This window comes from Cyprinodon tularosa, unplaced genomic scaffold (genome assembly GCF_016077235.1).
Source record: "Cyprinodon tularosa strain WSP-4 unplaced genomic scaffold, ASM1607723v1 ctg791, whole genome shotgun sequence".
In the NCBI taxonomy this organism is placed as follows: domain Eukaryota; kingdom Metazoa; phylum Chordata; class Actinopteri; order Cyprinodontiformes; family Cyprinodontidae; genus Cyprinodon; species Cyprinodon tularosa.
In genome coordinates this window covers 400864-427962 of record NW_024039553.1, presented here as the reverse complement: position 1 = coordinate 427962, position 27099 = coordinate 400864, and the positions used below count along the sequence as shown (strand labels likewise).

Genomic DNA, 27099 nt, shown 5'->3' with positions numbered 1-27099 from the left:
AGTTTTGAATAAAACTAAAACATAAATAGGATTTAAATTGCATAGAAGTGCTTTGTATACTGTCCTCACCTTTCTTAATGACTAACATGAAAACCACAGGATTCTTTAAGCCAAGGATATTTTTATTTATTTTATCAGCTGATAAAATTAATTGTTTTTTCATGATTGAAGGTATTTTGGGTGACATTTATTTATTTGTGTATTCATTTATTTATTTTGATATTCGAAGGAGAATATTGACAGAAGCTACAGTGGTTATTTGTTAAAAAACATGTAAAACTGTAAACAGCTCTATTCATTTTACCTTTGATATGTTTTCTGTCCTGCGTTTATCTGATTTCTGTTAACTTACAGAATAGCCTAAACTTCACAACAACTTTAATTTATCACTACAAGAAAAAGAAAAAAAGAAAAGAAGATATTAGGGGAGACACCAAGAACAGGAACTATTCACAATAGTTTCATTATCTCAGGGCACACATGACTCTACAGGTTACAGTCCTGTTGTCAAGGTTGATATAATCAGCAGAGGTCAAAAAGGGAAGCTTTCCAGAAAGGTAGGCTCAGTCAGTGTAAAATACAAAACATAAAAAGTCTGCAGAGTTACTGCAACTGTGGAAGGAGCCAACAGAACCCCCCCCCAAAAAAAAACAAACAAAAAAAAAACAATCAAGAGACTTAAAGTGTGCAAGATCTACCATGTAATTACATTCAGTGATGGGAAAATTATTAAAACACAAACATATGTTTTAGGAAAATAATGACTAAATAAGTGCAGAGGAATTTATTAAAAACATATGGGGAGAAAAATCAGATAGGAAGTACTGTTACTGCCAAAGAATCAAATCACTTCCAATTATCTGGGACTCAGAAAAGTAGACATGTAAAGAAAATATGTTACAGCTTTTAGAGATTTTTATAAGTAAAAGCCTGTGTGTCTCCACCAGCTTTCTACTAGAACAGGCTCCAGTCCTGCATGGTTGGATGTGTCTCGGCTCCACCACCTCTCCATCAAACACTTAAACTACAACTTAGCATGCATTCAAGTTCTTGTAAGCTCATCTAAAAGTTGCAGAACTCTAGACCCTAAGCACTGCACTTCTCAGCTCTGACATAAAAGCCTTTATCATTACATATTTTATCACATGAGTGTTGGATATCTGTCGGTTCTCTCTTATTAGCATCAGTCATTTGGTTGCTTTTCAGATTAACCTTCTCCGGATTTAAATTGGACAAGCATGTCGAATTATTTTCAGATAATTGGTTAGGAAGTGGTCCATTAAATTGTTTTATAACATAACCTAGATATCTCAGACCTATCTGGTATGTTCACTGGTCTTCATTGTGCCAATTGTCCTCTGAGATGTTCTGGGGTTTTACTTTAGGTTTCTGTACAAACCTCACAGAGGAAGATCAAAATAAAAAAAGGCAAATAAGTTGTTTTAGCTAAATTTCATAGTTTTTTACTTTTTCTTAGAGTATTAGGAATCTTTTAACAAACTAGGGAAAACAAACAGCTAATTTTATATTAGCATTTTTCCATTTCTTGAGTGTATTATTCCAATCATGAAGGACATGCTACACATTCCTATATACTCTTATCCATCTCATCTCAGAAAACAGAATAAAACTAGAGAGGATGAAAACAGCTTCAAGAAATTCTAGTGGAGGGGAAGAGCTCTTAAATGATCAACTCACAAAGTGACAGCCCATAGGGTTAAAGGTCACTAACCTATAGAATGAGTGTTGATAGACTCATTTTAGCAGGCAGTCCTGGGCTACGTCAGATGACACTAATAAAGGCACCAACATCAGACTCCATTAAGGGGCTTCCTTTTAGAGCAGTAGGGGTCAGCAACTTGTGGCTCCAGACACAGATCTGTATCAACGGCCCCTTCAATGAGGTTCTGAAAAAAACTGAAATAAGAAATAATACTCTGTGCCATTCTATCAAACAGATAAGTGTGTGGATGCAAAACAACTTCCTCCAGTTAGATACTGATAAAACTGAGACAATTGTCTTTGAACTACAAAACCTAGAGCTGTCATTCATCATCTTAAAACTCTTTCATTAGAACCTAAAAATCAAGTTAGAAATCTCGGGGTAATCATGGACTCAGACTTGCATTTCAACAGTCATATTAAGCTCATTACATCAAGAATATTACAATCTAAAAAACATTACTAAAATAAAAAACATGGGAGAGATTCATCCATGCATTTGTCTCCAGCAGGTTAGACTATTGTAACGGCCGTTCACTTGCCTTTCCAAATGAGCTGTTGAACAACTACAGTTTATCCAAAATGCTGCTGTTTGAGTCCTTACAGAACCAGGGAACACAACCATATTAGTCCAGTGCTCCGGTCTCTGCACTGGCTACCTGTGGCTCAGAGAATAGTCCTTAAAACCGCTCTAATTGTCTACAAGTCTTCTTATGGTTTAGCACCAAAGTAAATCTCTGACATATTAGACCAATATGAACCACCTCAGGCCTTGATATCCTCAGGGAGGGGTCTACTGGTGGTTCCTAGAGTCACCATTAAATATGGTGAGGCTGCATATTATTTTCATGCAGCCAAGGTCTGGAATAGACTCAATAAGGACGTAAAACAAGCCTAAAATCTGATTATGTTTAAGCCTAGGTTGAAAACATGCCTATTTACTCTTGCCTATGGTGATTGATTGCATTTTAACAAATTTTAATATATAATATGTATTTTTATATATTTGTATTGATTGAATTTGTTTTTTTTGTGTTTGTATTTTTGTTAGGTACATTGTGTATGAAATGTGCTGCATAAATAAATTTGTCATTCTTGCCCGTATCTTTAAGGAAACATCAATGTTTTTTTCTACTTGATTCAATGCAGCTTTTTCATTTGGTTTATACTTTTGGTTGGGCTAATTTATGTTCTTCAGCTTTCATATTTATGGTGGCTCACTAAGCTGGACTAATTTTACAATATAAATATGATTTTTCTTCCTTTCTATAAAGGTTTAATCATCAAATTTCTTCTAAAGTCTTGTGAATGAAAAAAAATAAAACATCTTAATTTAATCTTCTATGCTTTCAATATTTATGTACATCTTAATCAAACCTCTTGACAATTTTAATTTCGTAGCAGTGGTGGAAAAAGTGGCTTTTGAATTTTCGAAAAGGTGGCAGATGCCGCTTATAAAGGGAAAAGGTTTTAAGAAAATACTTCAAGCCTCAAAATTACTTCACCCTCATTATTAATACTATCCTAGTCCAATGTGTTGAAAGAAGTAAAACTTCATGTGTTTGATCTGATAAGTGTTTTCTCTGCATTTCCCCAGCTGAACCATTGCATAAAGAAAAGGCTTTTACAGATCTTTGAATCAGGTGAGGGGTCTTAACCAGAAAGGTGGCCAAAGTGTGGCTATTTTAAGGGGGTCAGCCCTTCAGCATAATGTGTCATTTGTTTCCTCTGGCAGCAGAGGCCTCTATGAGGGGGGGAAGGATTTCAATTTCAGCACTATGATGTGGCTTATGCTCTCTACAATAAACAGTCTGTGTCTACAGTAAATATGCAACCTGACTCCTTGAACACCTATGATCCAATTTTCCATGCTGATGACTCTAAATGGAAAGAAAGAAAACAAAGTTTGGGCAAATAATTACTCTCCTTGAACCCCCTAAATCCTAAATTACAAGTGTTCTTCTACAGTTTATCAGGTAAAAGCCAGGTAAGATCATCTTTGAGGTAAACAACTGACCAAAACCCAAATCCCCCAAATTGATCACCACACAATCTAAACCCAACTCGCAAAAATATTCACAACCTTTTCAAATGTTCTCTCATGACATCCTCAAACTTTGGTATAATTTATGAGGATTCAATGAGAAAGCCTAACAAAATACTATATTTTATTGTATTTCCGCCCACTTTACTCAGATGCCACCAAGACAAACCCTCTGCAATGACCCAAAGGTAACAGCTAGAACTGGAATAAAGCTGTGGAAACATTTAAACAGATTTGGCTTATAAAAGAAGCAATGAACATCTAATAAAACACACTTTAATATATCAGTAGCTTGTTTTTATCTTTAAAGCATGACATAGCTGTAGCCCTATGAATACATGTTTGTTCTTAGCTGGCAAGCTAGATAAGGAAAGCATTATTCAGAAATCTGCCAATAGGATCCCGGTCGGTTTGGAGGGTCTGTTTACGGAGAACTATTATTTATACAGCCTGCAAGTCCAATTTTTAGAGCAGTAGCAAGAAGATAACCATTGTTTAACAAAAAACAAATGATAAGATCTCTGATTGCTACAAGCTGTGAAGGATAGAAAGCAGATACGTTAAAGGTCATTCAATCTGAAGACAAAAATTTTATTTCCAAACAGGGCTAACATTAATCAACAGATTGGTATAGTCCAGGGGTCTACAACCTTTCTAATCCAGAGAGCCATTTTTACCTTGAACTGAGCTAAATAAAAGTTTTACAGACTTTACATTTTACATTTCAATCTGAAAAACTCACACATAGAGAAAAGACAATTAGGAGAAATGTATTATACAGTTACTTTGTCATTGGGGTTCAGACCTCTGCAGGAAACATGGCGCTTAATTTTGATAGATATGCAGGAACAGGAGCAAAGAATAGGGCTGTCCCCCCCTCCCCGCCAGGCCTGAAACTGGTGGTGGAGTGGAGATAGATGAAGTCGGTCAGTCAGTAGACTGCAGGTTAGCGAGATGGTACGCTGAGCTTTATGGGGACTGCACAGTCCCCATAAAGTGGATTGTGTGAGCTGATACTAGAGCATCACTCTGGGACCTGGAAGATGGAAGTCCAGTTGGATAACAGAGGTTGAAAGGACCTGTCCATGATGAATAAGCATGAAGCGTCAGTGGAAAGGAAAAAACTCCCTGTTGGGAAGAAACCTCTGGCAGAACCAGGCTCAAAATGGCGGTCTTCTTTCAGACAGGTTAAGATGAGACAGGAAACGCAGTAAGAGTCTGGGAGGAATGACACTCCGATGAAGCTTTAGCTACGAAGGTGGAGGAGGGGCTGGAGTTGGGTTGAAACGGTGTCATCTGAATGAAGTCACAGTGCATCCGCCGCCTGCGCACAGGAGCAGAAAGGTGCGTATCAGAGGCCTTTTAGGATGAGATTTGGATGCTGATTGGCTTTCGTAGAGGTGTGGTTCAAAGCTGATTGGCTGTGTCGTAGGTGGAACAATGAGTTTCTTCAGTTGAATTTGCTCCTGGGCTCCATTTAAATAAATACAACTTCTTATTTTTATTAAACTTTTGCAATAGGACATATGCCTTAATTTTAAACAGTTTATTTGCTGTGTTTAGCTTTTACAATAAGGATAGAAATAGAGGTTTCATAAAGGAGAAGCATTAAAGGTATAGTGGAGGATGTTCTTTTTCTGGGTGGATCATCTAAATAAGTGGTCCTCCTAATTGTCAATCATTCTGGTGATTCTACATAAGGCCGTCCTACGTGCTCATCCCCATTTTCACTTACCAGTGGTGAGTCTGACATAGAGGAAAATTGCAAATCTTCTTTTGGAAATTAAGCTAGTTTAAAAGTTGCAAACAACAACTTTTAAACAAGCCCATTTCTCCTCGTACACACATTTAATAGGTGTTCCCTCTGAGGAGCGGGTACAGAGTTGTGCATGTGCATTTCTTTTTTAAAGTAGAGATGGTACGTAGGTCTTCCACTATACCTTTAATTTGAGATTTTGTTGTATTGGATATTATTTTATGTAAAAATTAAATAACAAATGAAACAGATTACACATTGTTTTTGTTTCTTTAATGTCATTCTCTAATAAAAATTACATTCAGACAAATTCAACAACCTGCTTAACCTTGTAAGAAAGGTATTTGTTAATAAACTATATATATAAAAAAGCATAATTTTTAGCCCCTTTTAAGAGCTGTGGGTTGCAGACAGGCTTAGTCACATGAATTTAAATAAAAAATATGTTAAAATATTCTTACTTACTTTCACAGACACTCTCCATTCAATCTGACATAACATTATATAAGCATCGTAGATGTGGAAAGCTGTTATAGACAAATCCTTAAAAACTTGCAGCTACAATTGAAGCTACTAGTTGGTTCCAGAAAGCTTTGGCTCAGAGGAATTAAATATAAATAAATGCCAGACTTATCTGTGTTTGACAATAACCAAGTAAAACATATAAGAAATTTTCCTGAAATTTCCTGAAATGATGCGTTCTATTTAAATGTCAAAAGGATGTGAATACTTTATAGGACTGCCAGGAAAGATCAAAAATAAAAAAAAGTTGAATAGGTTCGCATGAATTATCGACCTAAGGTTTGTTTAAACCCAAGATAAGAAGTTTGACCCCCCCTCCTCCAACTCCAAGGAGGCAAAGCTGGGGGCGTGTGGGAGGAGCTAAAGCCTGAGGTCCAGGTGGTCCAAAAAATGCGTAAAAACGCTGCGTAAAAAAGAGCCAAACGCTCATGAAACAAACCAGCCCACCGCAACTCTGTGCTTAAGCTGATTTTAGGTGGAGAGGAAAAAAGTACGACGTGTGGATTTGCAGCAGGAGAGAAATCCAGCAGACTTGGACGAGTTGCGGTGGTGCTGCGCTACAATATAACCAGAAAACCTCCACTGAGCGGAATAAACTTCAGCTTCCTTTGGTGCCGGAATAGAGGATTATTTTACCGGGATTTTTTCCAGCTTCTTGTTGGTGAATAGTAGAAATATGTTCAAGAAAACCAAAAGTAAAGTATTGGTGGATTATGCGTCAGAGGAAGACGACATGTCCTGGCACTACCATCACTCCTACAAGGTAATAAAACAGACGCACAGGAAACAGATGAACAAAAGCCTCATTAACGCAACGTGTTCCTTTGTTACTACCATTAAACAGTCCATACCGATTTGAATTCGTTTTGTTCAAATGTATGTGTGTTTTATTTTATTTTTTGCAAATAGAAACAGACCCTGTAATTGTAAATTGTGTTCTTTTTGACTGGATTGAAAGTAAACGCAGAGCTCTTTTGGCAGGAAGCAGGAGGAGGTGAACAAGTGCCTCAAGTTCTCTCAGGTCAGCTGGAGATGCATGTCAACCAGCTCAATCCCAGTTATTTTACAGATGTTCCAATTGGATTCATTTTGGCTGCTTCAGGAATAAAATAGGGTTTAATTTGAAAAAATAAACAAGTAAAAGAAGAATAGATTTAATTATTGGTAAGATAGGGCTATATGTTCTCTTCTGACTCTGAGTGACTCAAGTTTACTTTTGCTGCGCGAAACTTTCACTAAGATCCACCCCTCCTCCACATATTGCTGCTTACTTGTTGCTGCCTTTTTGAGCCAGCTTAATGACTCAAAGAGGCAACAACTTTTTTATTTTTTCTTTATTACGGAAAATATACATTAAAAATTAAAGAAGCGCCTCACATTATTTTACTTTAGTAACACTAAAAACTGCCAGCTGCCATTGGTTTGTGTTTAGGCCAGTTACAGGGGGAAGTATAATCATGCGGGTTATAGGGGTTGGATCATAAAATGCCATAAAAACAGCAAAGAAGTCTGTGTGCTTTTGACTCGAAGCCTAACGACATAATAAAAAGTTAAAAGAATTGTCATTAAGTACTAAAAAAAAATATAATAAATGTTTGCTAAAGGGTTGAAAAAGTCACTCTAAAAGATTTACAAATTGTTCTACATTGGCTGATATTAACTGGCTTAATAGTCAAATGCTTAACATAGAAGCTCCCCATAGCTTCACAATGATTGCTGATGGGTCACCCTTCACTACTGGATTAATATAATGCATTTTTCTCTTTTCAAACATTGGTTTACCTTTCTGACTTTCACCTAATGGTTGGTTAAAATAACCCAACTGTATAAATAACATTTGTATTGATGATTTAAGGTGGCTATATTGATGCTGCGAGCTATACTAAATGTGATGCTCCTATATCCTAGGTAAACCAAAGCAGTGTGTGTTTGAGAACCAAAGAGCCCCTCTATCATCACTAACCCGCAGCCAGGCTCCGTCTTTATTTTATTTTATGGTTTTATCAGGAAGCAAACACAAAATCCTCCATAGCTTAAAAAAAAGAAAAAAAAGATGACAGGCCTCCAACAGTCCAAGCTCATATGAAAAAGAAAGATGACATGTTTATCTTGTGGGAGTCTTGTGTTTATAATATTTTTTTTCTTATCTGTTGGAATTTGAATTCGCTCCATTCCAACCAAAGAGAATGAAGGTCACAGGTCCGTCCCAGTTTCCCTGTCTCTAGATGGGTTCAACTGTGAAACATACATGGGACTTTTTTCTTGTACCAGTTTGCGTCATAACACAGTCAAAATAAGGCACCCACTTATCTTATCACTTCTGTTGGAGAAATCGCTCCAAGTGATGCAATAACTCAAGGTTTTTGGAATATTCTTGAGAAATCTGAGAAAGAAGTGATTAATATCAGATCATTCAAGTTTAAAAAAAATCTGATATAAAAAAATAATCCTTCAATTATTCAAGTCTTTGTTAAACCAGTTGGATTCTTTTCAACTCTACAGCTCTTCTTACCTACCAGTAAAGACAGGGGTAACTGAATGTTTTAAGCAGCTGCATCTTAATTTTTCATATGTTTTCATCTCATGCTGTGAAAATGTCAACATAAAAGATCTTTGCATAAACTTTATTAGGTTTCTCTCAACTGACATCATGGGAACGAACACATGTGCCCTTCACTTCTGACTTCCCTCCCTTAGTTCAGTTTGTTCTATGGCCCTCAGAGTTACGTGACTGTAAGTCGCTGTTCTGAGATCAGAGTAAGCATCAACTCTGCCTCCGATGTCCTGGGAAAGTCTTCAGGGACATCTTCTCCAATCTCCATGGAAGTAAAGTATATCCAAATGGGTCAAGGGGTTGGATTGTAAAATGTCATAAACACAGCAAGGAAGAAAGTGTCAACCCTGTCAGTAATACAGGATGGGGACAGGAAGAAAGTTATGATAACTCAGTCTGAAAGGCTAGTGTTTTTTTTCCCTCCACTTATTTATGTGAGGGAGCTGTGTGTCATATTAAACTCACGTAAAAAAAATACAAAAACAATGGAAGGGGATTTTTTTGCTTTAAGTTGTTTGGTGTGAAAGTAGATCACAACCCAAAGATGTTCTATTCATTCAAAAAGTTCTTAAAAATAATCAAATTACTTGAAGATATAGCTTATTTAAAGGCTGAGCACATGTGCCTTGGAATGAAGATGGATACGTGATTATTTAATGAATTAATCATTCGATTATCTTCTGGCTAAGTTTTTCAAGCTACTGACTCATTTAAAGGTATAGTGGAGTATTTTCGTGAATTTCTGAAAAGTACCGCCCTCTCCACTTAAAAAAAAAAAAAGCACATGCACAACCATGTACTCGCTCCCGAGAGGGAACACCTAATTAATGCATGCGAGAGCGTGCACGATCCCCTTTCTCCTCGTGCACGCTCTGTTCAAATGTTGCTGTTTGCATCGTTCATACAAGCTTACTTTCCAAAAAAAGATTCGAAAATTTTCCACTATGTCAGAAAGTGGGGAAGAGCACATAGGATGGACTTACATAAACATATCACCAGATTGATTGACAATTAGGAAGACCACTTATTTTGATGATCCACCCGGAAAAAGATGCTATACCTTTAATATTGCTGAAGAGATACCATTGTATTTCAGAAAGAGTGTAAAATTTCATGTGATATATTTCATTGGAGCCTGCCTGTGATTAATTATGAGATATTGTTTCTGTTTTAAGTTTTTCTTATGTCCTGATAATTTGAATCTCTTAAAAAAAAAAAGATCAACAACTTAATTAATCAAAAACCTCCTTAAAGCACCACTGTGCATCTGTTAGCCACTAGGAGCGCTAGACCTGTATCTTCCAGGTAAATGTCGTATCTGTTATGCTGCCTAAAAACTATTTTTTAGGCAAAGTTGTTTTGTTTAAGCACAACAATGTGACCCAGAGCACACGACTCATTCAATGACAGATTCGACACTCTCAAGCTTTTAAAAAGGTAGCTCGAACAGAACAGAGATACTCACCAAGTGCTGTTCAGCAACCTGAAAACTAATTTAAAATCTATGAAAATAAACGAACACATGGTCAAAAGTTACGCAGTGTTACTTTGATGAATTAGCAGCTTTTGTTTAATTGTGTTGTCCTGCCAAATACCACTGTAAGGATTTGAATCACACAGAGGAAACCAAATAACTGGATACATGTTACAGTTTAAAATGTGATGCAAAGCATAGAAAACATAATTCTAAAACCAGACAATATATTTTTATAGAAATTTTGATTTTTGCAGACATTATCTTAAAGCATTTTGTGCTATTGCTTATTTTGTTGCCCTTAATTCAGTAGAGGTTTTTAATGGTCTTAAACCCACAGGCTTTACTTCTTTGTTGCAGTTGTCCTCTTTAATGATTAGTTTATTATTAATGTGCTCTCTCTGGGTTAAATGTTGAAACAGTCTGTGGGATTAATGGAACAGGTGACTTGCTTTTTTGAAGTGAAAACTGAGCTTTGGAGTCGGGCACGTTCAGACGATGTATAAAGGGATACAACATTCATATGTAGATAAGGAAAATAAAAGGGGGAAGTGAGGATAAAATACAAAATTTAAAGATAACAGTATTCTTCCCCTGCCTCCATCCTGCTCTGGAACATTAGCACAGCGTCTGCTTGTTTTCTCTTTATTGCTTGTTCTCTATTAAGATCCAGCAGACTGTAAACAGCTGTAAACCTGAAGAAGGACCATGTTTGTCTTTAGCTTGAGGCATAAGCCACCTGAATACTCCACAAACACTGCTCTGACTCTTTCAGTAAAGACGAGCCATGAAAGCTTACAATCGGACTTGACTAAACTTAAAGACAGCCTCTCATCTGAAGTAATAGGCTTAAAACAAGGAAAAGAGAAGATCAAGTTGAGTAAATCTTTAGATGAAGGGGAGAGGGTTAAATTAAAGAGAGATTTCTTTTATCTCCTAAATTCAAGTTAATCTATTCAAGATAAAAATATATATTTTGGTGTTGAGGGAAATAAGCTTATTGACATCTGTAACTTTGATTTCTGTTCACAGATAATTACAATATGAACAACTGTATTGTGAGAAAGGCTTTTTTAAGGAAGGAATTGATATAAAAACTTGGACAGAATACTTTTTAAAGCTTTTATTTATTTATTTGGCAGCCTAAAACCTGGCTGTTTAGACATGTTTAAACATAAATGTGTCATGTAGTGTGGAGTTGAAGCATTGTTAATAATCGTGAGATTATGAAGGTTTTATTTAGGCCTGTTATGATGTTTAAGGTATAATTAAAAGCATTCAAGCAGGAAAAATCTGGTAGCTGCTGTTTGGTGATGTTGGCACCAATTAGGTTTTTATAATAGAACCTTGACTTTCTTAGTTAATTAGTTTGCTTCGTGTATTTAGGTGGTTTCTCTCCACCAAATATGTTTATACCTTATTTTAATATGTATCTAATCTAAGTGGATCTTTTATATGAAAATTAAAAAAGGCATAGATATCTGTTTGTAATAAACATTTGGAAGGTTCAAATGCAGGCACAGGCTGTTGGTGTATAAGCTCAGGCTTTTCCCAAGAAAAGCAAATAATGTTATCTTTACAAATTTAGACTAAGGTGGGTTTTTCTCTTCAGTCTCAGTGTAGTTTTGGCAACAAGCTGACCTGGTTAGGTTTATTCAACAGAAAGGCGTCAATGATAGGCATGAAAATATTCTTGTTTGGGTTGTTTTAAGCACTTTTATTTATGCAGGCTTGTTCCATCAATAGGTTGGAGTGTTGAACGTGATACAAGGTGTGTTGCTAAAATGGTGAACTAGTCAGCACTGCGGTCCAGTTTTATGTCAACTTTTTTTTTTTTTTTTGCACCGAATTTAAGAATGTGAAGCATTTGAGGACTTAAAGCAAATATTTTTTCAGTGTTGGATTTTTCTGTGTATCATCATGGCCTTTATAAACACAAATGTAAAATGTTAGCGGAAAATGGATGTCAATTTACTTCTTACAAGCGATCCTTTAAAAAAAATATTTAGTATACTACTCCCACGAAAATCCTCCCACATGTTAAACCTGCTAATGCTTTTACGCTCTAACAGCGGTCAGTAATCAGTCAGTGTGTTTTTCTTTGATCAGCGTCTGTGGCAGAGACTCAGCAGACCTTGCTCAGACTTGTCCAACCATAGTTATTCCTCCCTTTCTGCCTCGGATTTGTTAGATGTTAGACAATGTTGGTATTTAGAGCTTTTTGCAGAGGTTCTGGCTTTCTTACAGGTGTCTCAGTGCTTGGCTGAACATCTGATGGATTCTGATGGCTCACTTTTTATCCTTGATCATCATTAGTGTTTTGGGCCACATTCTAACACAGATATGTATTTGATTACAGTGAAGATCAAAGTATTTTATATTTTTCTTTTCATTTTCTTTATGTTCACCTAATCTGTAATGTTCCATAAAGAATCGTTGTAAAAAATTAAATGCTAAAAATATTACAAACATAATAATAATGACATAAAAACTGGTTTCTTGGGATTTTTAAGATGAACAGGGTGAAAGCATATTGTCCTATAAACAGTAAAAACGTAGCTAGGGTATGATTGATCAAAGATAACATGAATAACTAAGAACTGCTATAAATCTGTCAAAGTAGAAAAATGTGTTGATGCAACTAGCTTTTATGAACGATCTGACTTTCTGATCATAACTCTGACTTTTGGAGGTGCTCCAGTTGAAATTTCTCATTCTTTCAGAATTTCAACTTTAAAATACAAATGGAACGCAAAATTAAAAACCAAAATCAATGTAAATGTCACTAAAGCAAATTAATGTTTTTTTAATATATTTCAACCCATTTCATTTTTTTTTTATAAAATCACAAATGTTCATTATTTTTCAGATGCAGGAAAATAATACCTTGGTACATTAGTACCTGACTGACCCATTTTGCCTTTAGAAATGCCTTCTATAAGGTGTCAGAAACAATTAATCAGAAATTAGGTCCATATTGACACGTATCATGTAGCTCAGAGGTGCTTAATCTGTTTGAGATCTGGTGACCTTAGATTCCATTAGATTACAGTGAACTCATTGTTATGTGCAGGAACCCAGTTTCAGATTATTAAAGCTTTGTCACATGGTGCTTTGTGACCCCAGGGGCTCAAATGTGCCAAGGAAATATCCCCTGTACCATTACACCAACCTGAACCACTGATACAAGGGCACATGGGTCTGTTTTATAGTTCCCCTTATTCAAAGCAGTTTTTCTATGAAGTACTTACATGGTCTTAAATTAGATTTTTTTTGTTATAATTCTTGGAGTGGAATCCCTGGAGACCCTGAGGGATTGGGAGGTAATCTTGCTTGTTTGTAACCATGTTCCTTGGTCCTGGGTCGTTAAAAGGGTGCTCAATTCACATGCTAACACAACAGTAGGGTATTTGGGTGAGGGGCAATGAAAATCACAACTATACAGGTGCTGGTCATAAAATTAGAATATCATGAAAAAGTAGATTGATTTCAGTAATTCCATTTAAAAAGTGAAACTTGTATATTATATTCATACATTACATACAAACTCATATATTTCAGATGTTTATTTTGTTTAATTTTGATGATTACAAATGACAACAAATGAAAATCTCAAATTCATCATATCAGAAAATTAGAATATTACTGAAGACCAATAAAAACAAAGGATTTATAGAAATGTTGGCCAACTGAAAAGTATGAACATGAAAAGTATGAGCATGTACAGCACTCAGTATTTAGTTGGGCCTCCTTTGGCCTGTATTACTGCAGCAATGCGGCGTGGCATGGAGTCGATCAGTCTGTGGCACTGCTCAGGTGTTATGATACCCCAGGTTGCTCTAATAGTGGCTTTTAGCTCTTCTGAATTGTTGGGTCTGGTGTATTGCATCTTCTTCTTCACAATACCCCATAGATTTTCTATGGGGTTAAGGTCAGGAGAGTTTGCTGGCCAATTAAGAACAGGGATACCATGGTCCTTCAACCAGGTACTGGTAGCTTTGGCACTGTGTGCAGGTGCCAAGTCCTGTTGGAAAATGAAATCTGCATCTCCAAAAAGTTGGTCAGCTGCAGGAAGCATGAAGTGCTCTAAAACTTCCTGGTATGTGGCTGCGTTGACCCTGGACCTCAGAAAACACAATGGACCAACACCAGCAGATGACATGGCACCCCAAACCATCACTGACTGTGGAAACTTTACACTGGACTTCAAGCAACGTGGATGAAGTGCCTCTCTTCTTTTCCTCCAGACTCTGGGACCTTGATTTCCAAAGGAAATGCAAAATTTACTTTCATCAGAGAACATGACTTTGGACCACTCACCAGCAGTCCAGTCCTGTTTCTCTTTAGCCCAGGCAAGACGCTTCTGACGCTGTCTGTGGTTCAAGAGTGGCTTGACACAAGGAATGCGACAGCAGAAACCCATGTCTTTCATACGTCTGTGTGTGGTGGTTCTTGAAGCACTCACTCCAGCTGCAGTCCACTCTTTGTGAATCTCCCCCACATTTTTGAATGGGTTTTGTTTCACAATCCTCTCCAGGGTGCGGTTATCTCTCTTGCTTGTACACTTTTTTCGACCACATCTTTTCCTTCCCTTCGCCTCTCTATTAATGTGCTTGGACACTGAGCTCTGTGAACAGCCAGCCTCTTTAGCGATGACCTTTTGTGTCTTGCCCTCCTTGTGCAAGGTGTCGATGGTCGTCTTTTGGACAACTGTCAAGTCAGCAGTCTTCCCCATGATTGTGTAGCCTATAGAACTAGACTGAAAGACCATTTAAAGGCTTTTGCAGGTGGTTTGAGTTAATTAGCTGATTAGAGTGTGGCACCAGGGGCCATCAATTTTGAACCTTTTCACAATATTCTAATTTTCTGATATGATGAATTTGAGATTTTCATTTGTTGTCATTTGTAATCATCAAAATTAAACCAAATAAACATCTGAAATATATGAGTTTGTATGTAATGTATGAATATAATATACAAGTTTCACTTTTTAAATGGAATTACTGAAATCAATCTACTTTTTCATGATATTCTAATTTTATGACCAGCACCTGTAAATCCGAATAAAGTGATTGTGATGCTTCTCCACCCATTCGGCCATTTTTTGCACCTTAATTTCTATTGCTTTACCCAAACCCGTACCCTAAGCCTAATCAATATCAATACATACAGAACCTAAACTCAATTCAAGTCTTAAACCCACATCCCATCTCAAAAAGAGAACTTTTCATTCTCAGGATCAGTTGACTGGTTCCAAGAAGTACCTGTAAGTCCCCACAGAGTAGCATAATCATGGAAACTTGACCTTACACTGTCCCCACAAAGTAACAAGTACATGTCAACACATAAACCCACAAACATGGCTTTGAGACTGGGATTGGGGTGAGTCTGCCTGCAGCAGATCATGGCTAAATTCGAATTCATGGGATGCAGCCTTTGAAATCGAACACACACGTATCTCTAACACCTCAATTTTAACCCTACTTTTACATTTGTAACATTTCACATTATATAAAAAAAATCAGATTCTGGGTAGGAGGTATACCCAGGGCCTGGCTTGGATATGGTCGGGGTCTCTTCCTATTAACTAGTGAAAGTGCCTGCCAGCTGGGCTGATGGAGTTTGATTGCTTGGTCTGCACTGGGGGACACGGCTGTGATGTTGAATAGTTGGACGCTCAGTGTTTCTTTTTAAACTGGGGGCTACCACTTCTTTTGCTTTGCTTATTCTTTTTGTGGTTGAAGCTAGCAGTCGTGTGGCACACTCAGTCAAGCAAAGTTTCAGGATTGTTTATTCGTCTAACTGTTTTGAGGACATAGCACCTCAAGGTGATGAATTTGAACATATAACACATAAACGGCACTAAAAATGATCAGAATGGCTGAAAACAATAAAAGTTCTTCTTTCATCTAAATGGTTTGTATTCAATGATACCAGATGCAGTGTTAATTAATAAGGCCTGTCACCCAGTTGGTTGAGCAAAACTGCCTTGACACATGTAGTTAATCAGTTTTTCCTGGTGGTATGCATTAGTGTAAGTGTCAGGAAAAAGAAAATGAAAGAAAAAGAAGTAAAAAGACTAAATACAAATGTCAAAATAAAGACATTAATGTCCAAAGTTGAAGAGTTTGTCCTTTAAATTTTATAATTAACCTGCTTTGTTTCCAGATATTCTATCATCCCTTCATACCTCCATCTAGTCCTCTGAACGTAGCGTGTTTATTTCTATGCCTTTCATAGGAAAATGTGCACACACTCCTAAACAAAACGCACAATCCTTCCCTGCCTTATAAAGTAAAAATGTTATTAGCTGGTTTGTTTAGTGGCTGTTGGTGTTTTGTTCCTGACTGTGTTTTTCTCTCTGTGTATGTCGCAGGACAAAGACATGGGAGAGGAAGAGGAGGAGGAAGCTGTCGCTCCGTTAGCCAAGGTAAACGGCAACATGCCAGACATTTGGATGTTACACAAAGATGCAAACAGATTATCTTCTGCCAAACATGCACGTAGTTCAAACTGTTTGTGCCTCAGCAGAAGCTCTGTGGAGATATGGAAGAAGTGTTCGTCCGCTTATCTTTTCAGGAACATGCCCGTTGTATCGCTAGAAGACGCAATCTTATGTTGCCAAAAGTGTCAAAGTTCTTAAAATGACATTGGTTCTGGTAAGTTTCAAATTGGGTCAGACGGTGTCTTCTGAGCACAAAGTGTTCCCCAGAGCAGCTGATGTAAGGCTGGTGGGTCAGAGGACTGCTGAAGCTGCAGTGTTTATCTGTAAACACACCAGGCATCCGACCCGCTTCATCCTCATCTCTATCTTTGTTTACATTTGCTGTTATTCTTAACCTATGATAAACTTGTGCTCATAATGTCAGTAATTTGTTATTTACTGGACATCTTTTAACATTGCTGGAGGTATCATTGGCTATTACACGTAGTTGAAACTATCTTTCTATGTACCATGATAAAAAGGAAACTCAGAATCTTGTTTTTATTTATTACAGGCTAAATATTATATCAGAGTAAACCTTATCTGTTTTAAATCAGTTAGGACCATTTAAAATATATCAGTTTTTTAAATAGAAAAATCAAGATTTTCATTATTTCTATTATTTCAGACGTTTCAACACAGTTCTTTAGTATTTGTTACAATTCTCTTGAAAACTGGTTGGTTTGGGTGAAATGTTTGTGTAGCCTTTAACAATCCTCAACAATAGTTTCATGGATCAGGGTAAAAAAAAAAAAAGGCAGAGTGATTCTTTCATCACCTTACTTTAAATTAGGATAGGACACCCCCAATTCAAACTTTTTACTTTAATTAGAACAATGACCTTTGTGGCCAATCACTTTGATGTCATTAGAGCAAAGGACATTTCTCTAAATATCAGAAAAATGTGTGTTTTTGCATACTTTATGCTGGCTTTGTTGCAGTGTTCTTTCAGCCCACATCATCATGGAACACTGAATAGTTGCATGCCTGTCTGTGCCCTCGTAACTTAATAAACTATATGTGGCTGATTGACAGCGTCAGCCAAGTGTAAAATCTATATGCTTTTTTTCCAGCTATCAGAATTGTGTTCCTCCAGCTCACATGAGGTGATGTACATTTTCTTTAATTACTACCAAAGGATTCCCTAAATTAAATCCTAAAGAAATATTTCATTGCTTACTTTTTATTTTTGGACAAAGACCCAGATGAAAAGGCCAATGGATCTTTCAGTCTTTCTCTACTGTGAGGAACCCACTTAGAGCAGTAATTAAATTGCAAAAAAAGAATACATAGATATTTGGTATTTAAGATTTGTTTTTTAAATGTATTTCAATATGCTCTACCCAGAAAAGTTAGAAGTAAAGCATATTAATGGACAATTAAAAAGAAATCTTAAATAAAATGTATTTATGTATTTTTCATTTTTAATAATTAATCATTTTTTATTTAATTACTGCTCTAAATGGGTTAAAGGCATGGTGTCAATGCATTTAAACGTTTTATTTTGAAAAAAAAAAAAAGGCCAGACAAAAAAAAAAAAAAAATCCAAAACAAACTTATAATTTTCCCAAACAGGATCAGAAGCCTTCCTGTACTGTAAGATGAGAAATTAAGTCTAATTCAGTGTCAGAAACCAAAAAAATAATTTTTTACACAATATTTAACCAAAAAGTCGACTTACATTCTAAATCACAAATTAAATTTTAAAAGAAAACCCTTCTTATATTGTATTTTTTCCTTTTGGAGAACTGTTTGGATTACTTTCTGGGTTTTAAGATAAATGTAGCACAGAAATCTGTAGTTTTATGCCTAATTGGTGATAATCTAAAATTTTCATAGCTTTGCATCTTTTAGCTGATGTTACCTTGACTTCACCACAACAGTATCTTTGGATTTTATCCGATTATTTTCCCTGTACAAGTAGCTTTGGTACAAGGAGCATAAAGTCCTGTCTGTCTGTTATCTCTTTGTCTGTCTTTCTAACTACTCATCACTGTTCTTTCTAAGGCAGCTGATTTGTTTGTTATTTAAATTGTAAATAGTTCTTACCACCACAGGTCCATCAGATATAACCTGTCTCTGATATTATTGTGCCCCTTTGTTTCCGTAATTAAGGAAATTTGTTCAAGATTTTTTAATGAACATTTTATGCACACTTAGAGCTTTGTTTACTGTGTTTATCGCATGTTACACACATACTCCTAATAATTATGAACTGCCTTAGAACAATTCTTTTGTTCTGAAATGTATGCAGTACTGGTTTTCTTTTGCTGTGAGCCATTTAGATAATGAAACAGTTTCCTAGCTAGCTTGTAGATTACATAATGTTGTCTTAAAGCAGTGTTAGATTAATAAAGGTGATGGGCGATGTTGCTTTAGTGAAAAAACATTTACTGTACTCTCTACTAAAGCATTAAGTTGTTTCCACACATACTGTACATCCATTTTTTTGTTTTACTTGAGATGCATCTTCTACCACTTTGCCTCAACATTAAACATAATTATTTTTCAATTATTGTATATAAATTTAGATTTTTCTTGTGCAGGATAATGATTCAAGTTTTGTATTATTAATAATTCCAAAAAAGGTAAAAAAGGTAAAAAAAAAAAAAAAAAAAAAAAAAAAAGGGAAACTCCTGACTTTCTTTTCCAAGTTTAAAGGCGTCTCACTTGGGAATAAAGGAGATTTACAATAAGGAAGGGAACGTAGTAAGGAATGGAGAAAAGACATGCATTAGGAGGAAAGTAGTGTGAGCACGAGAAAGAAAGGACATGAGAGAGGTAGAATTGAAGGAAAGGCACAACTTTTAGACAACAGGACAAGAAATTTAATCTATAAACAAATATTTTTCCTTACTCTTTTTTTTTTTGGTTTGTTTTTTTCTTTTTAACTTATTCACTTCGACGAATACAAATAAACTTCGAATTCCAGACTTTTCCACATGCATAGAAGACCTGGTTGGATGTTTGGTTCTGTTAAACGTTTTGTTACTGATACCAGTTTGACGACGTCAGCCTCTCCGCGTGCAGGTGATCGTCTCTCATCGCCCAGTTCATGAGAGATTTGTATCATCTCATATTCTGTGCTGACAGCAAGTCTTCACCCAGAGGTGTTGTTTTCTGCATGTGTGAAGCAAATCAAACACAGACTGCTGTGTTTTCCCTGAACTCTAGGCCGCTGCCCTATTTTACCTCCTGCCCCTGAGTGCAACTTGTTGGAGGCACATATTTCATGTTGTGTCCTGTCGCTGAGGTGGAGGGGGTAGCTGGCCGGAGAAGGGAAGGAAATGCAGCATTCTTTTGAGGAGCTGTGTGTTTTGAACTGGAACAATCGCCGTGGAGGAAAAACAAAGCTGAAAATAACCCCAGGCTGTTTGGTTGCTGTGAACGACTGCAACTATTCAGGACAATTTATTGTTTTATACTCATACCAGGAATGAGAAAAAAAAATGGCAGCAAATGGATATAGAGATCTGGAAGAAGCTGGGGTCTGGAAACAACTTTAAATCCTTAGTTCTTATGTTATTGAGGCGAGTTTATAAGGATGATCAGAGTTTGACTGGTTATTTTGATAATAAAGCCTTAAATAGTGGATCTAAGTTTCCCTGAGCTGGGTCAGTACATCGTAGAGCCACTAACAGTTGTAAATCTTTTTGAAAGCCTTTTTAAAACATACAAAGATTGGAGCTTTTACCTGTTTCTCTTCACAGAAGGGCTCTAGTGAGAGTCTAAAAATCGAAAATACGTAATTTAAACCATTCCATTGTTGTTTTGAGTTAGTTTTTTGGTTTCTTTATCTGCTGTAAGGTGAACCTCCTCACAAAGTCCTGAGTTCTCAAATACATTTTCTTATTTGTTTGTCCCATATTCAGCTCCAATTATCATCTTCCTTGATCCCCCAGCCTAATGCTGCCAATACCATCCTTTAACCCACCTCCATCTTTAGTTTGATCATTTTCCCTATCACTACTTAAGAAAATATCCCATAGAATGATGATGACACTACCATGCTTTGTACATGGATGGCGTAACTTTTAAGCCACCCTCAGATTGGTAATGGTAGGTAGTCCAAGTCCAGAAAGTAAAAACATTGCCTAGCTTTCCTTCATCCTGTTCAGTTAACCAGTTGATTAGCCCTCAGCCTGCACAGTAAAAACACAGTGTTACATTAACGCTTACAGAGTTGAATGTTACTCTATTTCAGATAACATTTGTTCCCACTCAAAATTAGTGTAAAATTGACTCTATATCTAGTGTCAGTTTGTCAGAGTAAATAAAAATAAATAAAATAAAAGTCAAGAAGATCTCTGAGACTGGCGGGTAATCAACACCATGTAGAGTAAAAGCTAAAGTGCATGGCTGTCCGATTTTACACTGATTATTAAATCCAATACTTGAGCAGATTTATACTTAGTATAGTTGTAAGTACTCCAATTAGAGTTAACACCCTAATGTGCTTAAATGCAAACAGGTAACAGAAAAATATGGTAGTAATGAGGGTACATTAAATAAAATAGTGTTTTATTTAGTCCCCAAATCCAGAAGTTAATTAGCAAGAAACACAAAAGCACCTCCACATCTGTCTTTTAATATCTAAAGAACTTTCATAATGCTTAATAACTCCCTCAGCTTCCATGTCAGAAATCGGGTTAATAAAAGCTGGATTGTTCTACCAGGTAATTCTCCCCCTCATACACGGTGAACTGAGGGGCTCGTTTTAGTGGGACAGATTAAAGGGTCTCTAAGAGAACAAAGAATAGTTTAGCTGCTGTATGTGCAAGCATGCAAGTGGAATTCAGCCGCACGCAGACTCGCTTCCAACAAGAACGACTCCCTGTGGTTATCGTGTTCCTTTTCTCTGCAGAGCTCCCGACTACTGAAGAGTGGCATGCTGCAAAACGCTGGTTTAAAAAAAAAAAGAGGTTGGACAGAAACCAGGTGCTGAAAGAGCGGCGGTTAAATATTTATTTTTTGACGCCTTAATCATGCTTGTGCAAGAGAGAGGGTGATATTTATTTCCACATTTATCAACTTGCAAAACAGCAGCAGAATGATCTATTCTCAGGTGTGTTAAATGAATGTTAAACATGTTAACTGGTGGCAGTTTGTTTAATCTAAACTCTTGCATTCTGAAGCCTTATCCGCTGACAGGTCTGATTGAAGGTGTCCCTGTTTGCTTTAAGGAAAGAAGGCTTTCTGTGTCAAACAAACTGTTTGCTTGTTGTGGCTGCTGAGGCAACTTCCTGTCCCAAATGAGAATGGATCTATATTACATATCAAGCCATATAAAGAGGTTCTCTAGGGTTAAACCCATTAGTCAAATATCATTTTGTGTACTGAGAGAGCAGGCAGACACGGATGTGAGGAGGGTTGAGGGCGAGACCTTGACAGCTGAGATTAGGAGTTTTCTCCTGGCAAGAAGGGAAGTCAAAACTTTGTTCTATTTTAGCTGATAAGTGATGTATGAGCACTCAGTAGAAAGAAGGGAAACGCAGGAAGGAATTCTAATATGATGGAGATCAGGAGTTTTCTCGCACTGGAATGCACTCAGAAAGCCTCACAAAGTATTTTCCAAAATATGAGCTGTCAACCTGAACGAATCGTTGCTTCTCTGCATTCCTGTCCTCTCAAACTCTTAAATATCTTTCGGTTGGGAGGGTAAATAAAAAAAGAAAACAGAGACAAGTAACATGGAGTTATGAATGTTAAAACAGATGTTTAAAGTTTATTCTCTTTTTTTCTGTTGTTTTTTATTTGTCAGGAGGCAAAGGTGAAGATAATGATGTCCAAGAAGGAGAGGAAGGAGAAAAAGATGCTTTCCTCCAAGGATGATGAACACTTGTTGCTGTCCGGAGAGAAGGTGGCAGACCGCAAAGTGTAAGTTTCATATGCATTTTCTTTATCATGACAAACTGAATTTTGTTCCGTAACATTTTTAAAAGCCAGAGATTTGAGGTTAGAAAAAAAAAAGGTTGGATTTTAGCTCTTATTTTGTTTTTCCACTGGCTCAACTTAAGCAAAAACTAATGCTTCAGAGACCTTTTGTGTTATCAGAACACTAATAACACAAACTACTTTATTAGTGACTAAAGAATCTGCTTAATAGTTTAATAAGAGCAGTTATTTGTTAAAATGTCAAAAACAGCATAAGAAATTAACCGTCTAAATTCCTCTTAAATATTTCCCATGCTACAAATTAGTATATATATTCACTATTGTACACGTCAGTAGCTCTGCAACCTGTCAGAATAAGATGTGTAGACAATTTGAGATGTTAACCAATAACTTACACTTTTTACAAAAGGACTTTGGGAGCTTTGGTATCTCACCATCAAAATGTGCAATAAATATGGACAATAAAGGCAGTTGGTTTCTGCTGGGCTGGTAAATTAATAAGTAATATGCAAAGCAGGAAGGCATGACACTTGAAATATTACAAACCACCAAATTTTGCTTTGCGGATATCAAAGGCGGCTGGTGGAGGGGTATAAAAATAAAGTCGTATAGCAAAAAACAATCAAACGTATAAGTTATCACACCAGTATATATTTATATGAATGCCAACAACAAAAAAACATGATAAAAACCCTATAAAAACAAAACATAATTTCATTTTCATGTTTCATATTAAGATGGGGGTTATAATTTGAATCATTATGCATCTCTATTCCCATTAAAATATTTAAGTAGCTGGTAAAGAGCAAAAGATTACCATTAAAACTGTATAAATACAGCTCAATATCTAAATATAAATTGTAAACTAATTCCTTGCACATATTTCCTCTTCCCCTACAATTCTCCAACTTATATTTTGATGAGTTAGATATGAGTTTCTGTCCTAAAAAAAGGTGTTTTAAAATAGACGATGACTTTTTATTGGGTGTTTGTTCTGTTCTTACGGTGAATTTCTTTGCCTAATTTAAAGGACATATTGTTACATGTCCAATGCTGGCAGGCCAGAAATAGTTCAGCTTTATATCGGATCAGTATGGCACCATATTAAATCATTACCACTCAAGTGCGAAAGGCAAAAACATTTAGTTTCAGCTACTAAAACCAAAGCCGCACCCACCCACTTGGATTTGTTTACATGTAATTCTTTATAAGCAGTTTCTTTGAGACAAGCTGAGGAAGTGGAACATATATGAGCAGGAAAACCTTTATTAATGACCTTGCTTTGACAAACAAAAGGGAACTCCTCCATAAGGGCTCGGTGTGTGGGAAACACTCTGCTCTCCAGTGTTAAAATGTCTGATAAACACCAGTCCCTCCAGATCTATTTATGGTGACAATACAGGAAACTGTGTGGAATGCCTGTAACTTAATGTTTTAACCGCTCTCTTTTTAACCCTTTCTGTGTTTCCTCAAAGGTCTAACAAAAAGGTCAAGGAAGGGGAGAAGGAGAAGAAGGACAAACCAGAAAAGGTAAACTGTTTCTGGGACAATGTTACAATGACTATGAGACAAATCTCACCTGCTAAAAAACCGGAGAAGATGGAGGGCTGGGAGCCACCGCAGCTGGGGATGGTTGCTGAGACTGTGGGTGAGGAAGCCCTGGTCGAGGGCGGTCAGAACGGAGAGTCTGCATTGTCCCTTCCTCCTGACTCCATCAGCATACCCTTAGAAATTCCTTCGTGGGGTGGACAGGGGTTTGAGGAGGACTCCTCCCGCTATGCCAACCTGAAGGACTCCAACGACCCAGCTGCTGCAGTGAGGTGGACGGCCCGTGCCAAAGTCAAGCTGGCTGGGATCAGTAGAATGAGCAGAGGGATCGTGTCAGAGGGCCCATGGGCCAATTTCAAGCAGTAGCATGGTTTCATTCAGTAGATCTGAACCGAAATTCTGCCTCCTAGTCTAGAAAACATGACACCATAGACTGTCACACAGGAAATAAACAAGGCAGGGCCTTAACGTGCTACTCCAGTAGTGACCAGTAAACAGGATTTATTTTTCTCCTATTAGTTTCTGTTGAGAGCGTTAAAGGGCATATATCATAATTTTTATTACTTTTCCTTCTTAATGTGGGTCAGGTTTCCATCTGATAAGTTACATCTATGTCCATACTATTTATAAAAAAAAAAGAAGCATGAAGCATCTTAGGATGAAGCCAAACAGTGGCAGCATCAAAAGGCTTTTTTGTATCAGAAACTTCCATCTCTGCTCTGGGAAACAATAAAAGGACATGTTGTAATTTATTTATGGTTTGAACTCTCATTATCTAAATCCATCCCCCCAAAATGTGATATTTTCCCTTTAACTTCTTCCTAAATTACTAAAAGAATTTCCCTACAAGCTGTTTTTTGTTATTTTTACATTTATTCATCCATTTTGTGCATCAAGGACAACTGGTTAAACCCCAAAACTTAAACCAGCTTTGTAATTTCTGAGCTATCTGTAGGTAACCCCATCATAATACAAATTATTGTTTTGAATCCTTGAATGTTACACATAAAACGTTTGTTTGAAGGAATTTTAAATCATTTGTGTTGTGAGTTTTTTTTAAAGGACTTTTATGCTTGAATCACTAGCAAATTCTTAATCTGTTGAAATGAAAGCCTTAAACTACTGTCAAATGTCATTTTTTGAATGTGTGATTTTTGCCAATATGTTTTTTGCTCAGATGAGAGACAATCAAATATTACGCAAGCTTGTTATACTACTGAACCTTTATGTAGCTACTTTATACTTCCTTACTATGCAGATGCAGCACCCTGACACTGTCTGAAGCCTTAACATAAAAGCTCAATGAGTTGTGCAATCATAAAAAAAAAAAATGAAAAACTCTTGAAGTGAGTGTTTGTGTGTCTTTGAAGGAAACCAAAATAAACGGTGTCTTACATGTTTTCATTAGTTTGTTCAGCAGGATTCCTATTTAACTTGATTTTAGTCATTTCCCGTTATGGATAAAGACAATAAGAGAATGGAGATATATTTTCTACTTCCCGAATTTTCTTCTTATCTCATCATAACGTGTTCTTTCCTCCTTTCATTTTTCCCCTCATTTCCATTGATATTTCCTTCATCCTGTCCTTCCTTCCTTCCTTTTCCCCTCCACCTCCTTGCTTTTCTGTATCCTTCCTAATTGTGTCTACACCCTCGTTGCTTTCTCATGTCCTTCCCTTCTATATTTCCTGCTTGTCCTAATTTGTGTCCTCAAATCCTTATTATACTGAAGCTTTTGCTTCTTGAAGGCTTTATAGATCTCCTTAAGTGCTTGCAACAATAATTGTGGAAGGTGCTCTATATAAGAAATTGTTCCACATATTAAGTTAACGTTTTACAACACATTGGGTGTCCGATATTTAATGTATTGTGTAGAAATCTGGTGATAAACATATAAAATGTAAATACAATAATTTACTCTACAAATTAGAGCTTTAAAAATAATCAGTAGTAATAATTCTGGAGATTATTTCAATCCATTAAAGCATAAAACACTAAAGATGCATGATTTAGTTGATTTGAAAGTGTTACAGACAATGCAACAAGTTAACAAAAAAATATTTGACCTATAAACAGTCAATAAAATGTTTGAAAAATGAATAAGGAGTTATAATTTGAAAGGAATAGAGGTTTTTAAAAACCAAGATTCAGGACAAAAGTAGAATTCAATTCAGTTTATTTCTATAGCGCTAATTCACAACACATCTCATTTCAAGGCACTTTACAGTTCACCAGATCATTCAGTCAAATTGATTCAAAGTTTTCTATCTAAGGAAAACCAGTTGATTGCATCGACTCATTGACTAAAATGCAATCCCTCACACTAAGCATGCTTGTAGCGACAGTGGAGAGGAAAAACTCCCTTTTAGCAGGAAGAAACCTCCAGCAGAACCAGGCTCAGTGTGAGCGGCCATCTGCCGAGGCCGACTGGGGTTCAAGGAGACAGAAGCAGGAGTATTGCAGTAAATAGTGTACAATTATGGAACAAGTTTAACAAAGAAATTCAGGAAACAAGGTAACTTACACAATTTTAGAAAATGAATGAAATAATGTGTACTGAGTAAGCAGGAAATTATGGAAAAATTAAATCGTTTGTCACAAAGTTGAAATTTAAGTCTAAAGACATTTAAGTTCAATTAAGTTGTCGCATTTGAGATTAATTATGATAAATTTTGATATTTATTATGGGGTTGTAAAAAGAGTCAGAAAATGTAAAAATGTCTCTCCTCTCTGCTTCTTTTTGCATACAGACTGCTGGAATGTATTCATTTCTGCTTTTCTTTCAAATGAATGAAATAAAAAAAAAAATGGTGACTTGGACAGAAGGAAATGCAAATAACCAAACTAGGCTCAATCCCAAACACCAATTCAATTCATGACTTCTTTTCCACAGATTTGTTAAAATGCATTCACATAAAATAGATATCACCATGTTTGCTGTGAAATTTAAATGAGCAAAGTCACTTTCAGGACTGATTTCTTTTAATGACATAGAAGGAAAAAATTAGCACACACTTTTAATTTACTAGCCTGACAACACAATTAGCAGTTTCTCCTTTTATATTTTTGTTTACAGCTCCTGTCTCTATGTGGGACAAAA

The 27099-nt window shown here is 36.4% G+C and overlaps 1 protein-coding gene across 1 annotated transcript; it reads left to right on the top strand.

Moving 5' to 3' along the window:
- Positions 1-6720: 6720 nt before the first annotated feature.
- On the top strand, positions 6721-25340 carry si:ch211-225h24.2. The gene is made up of 4 exons (XM_038271166.1): positions 6721-6807; positions 16449-16502; positions 22318-22433; positions 23927-25340. The coding sequence occupies exons 1-4, from the start codon at positions 6721-6723 to the stop codon at positions 24363-24365; spliced, it is 696 nt and encodes a 231-aa protein (XP_038127094.1). The 3' UTR covers positions 24366-25340.
- The last annotated feature ends 1759 nt before the right edge of the window (positions 25341-27099 follow it).

Excerpts from the sequence above, each read along its gene's own strand:
- si:ch211-225h24.2 (XM_038271166.1), top strand. The coding sequence starts at position 6,721 with ATGTTCAAGAAAACCAAAAGTAAAGTATTGGTGGATTATGCGTCAGAG. Across the intron at positions 6,808-16,448 it reads ACTACCATCACTCCTACAAG|GACAAAGACATGGGAGAGGA; the intron begins GTAATAAAACAG and ends TGTATGTCGCAG. Across the intron at positions 16,503-22,317 it reads CTGTCGCTCCGTTAGCCAAG|GAGGCAAAGGTGAAGATAAT; the intron begins GTAAACGGCAAC and ends TTTATTTGTCAG.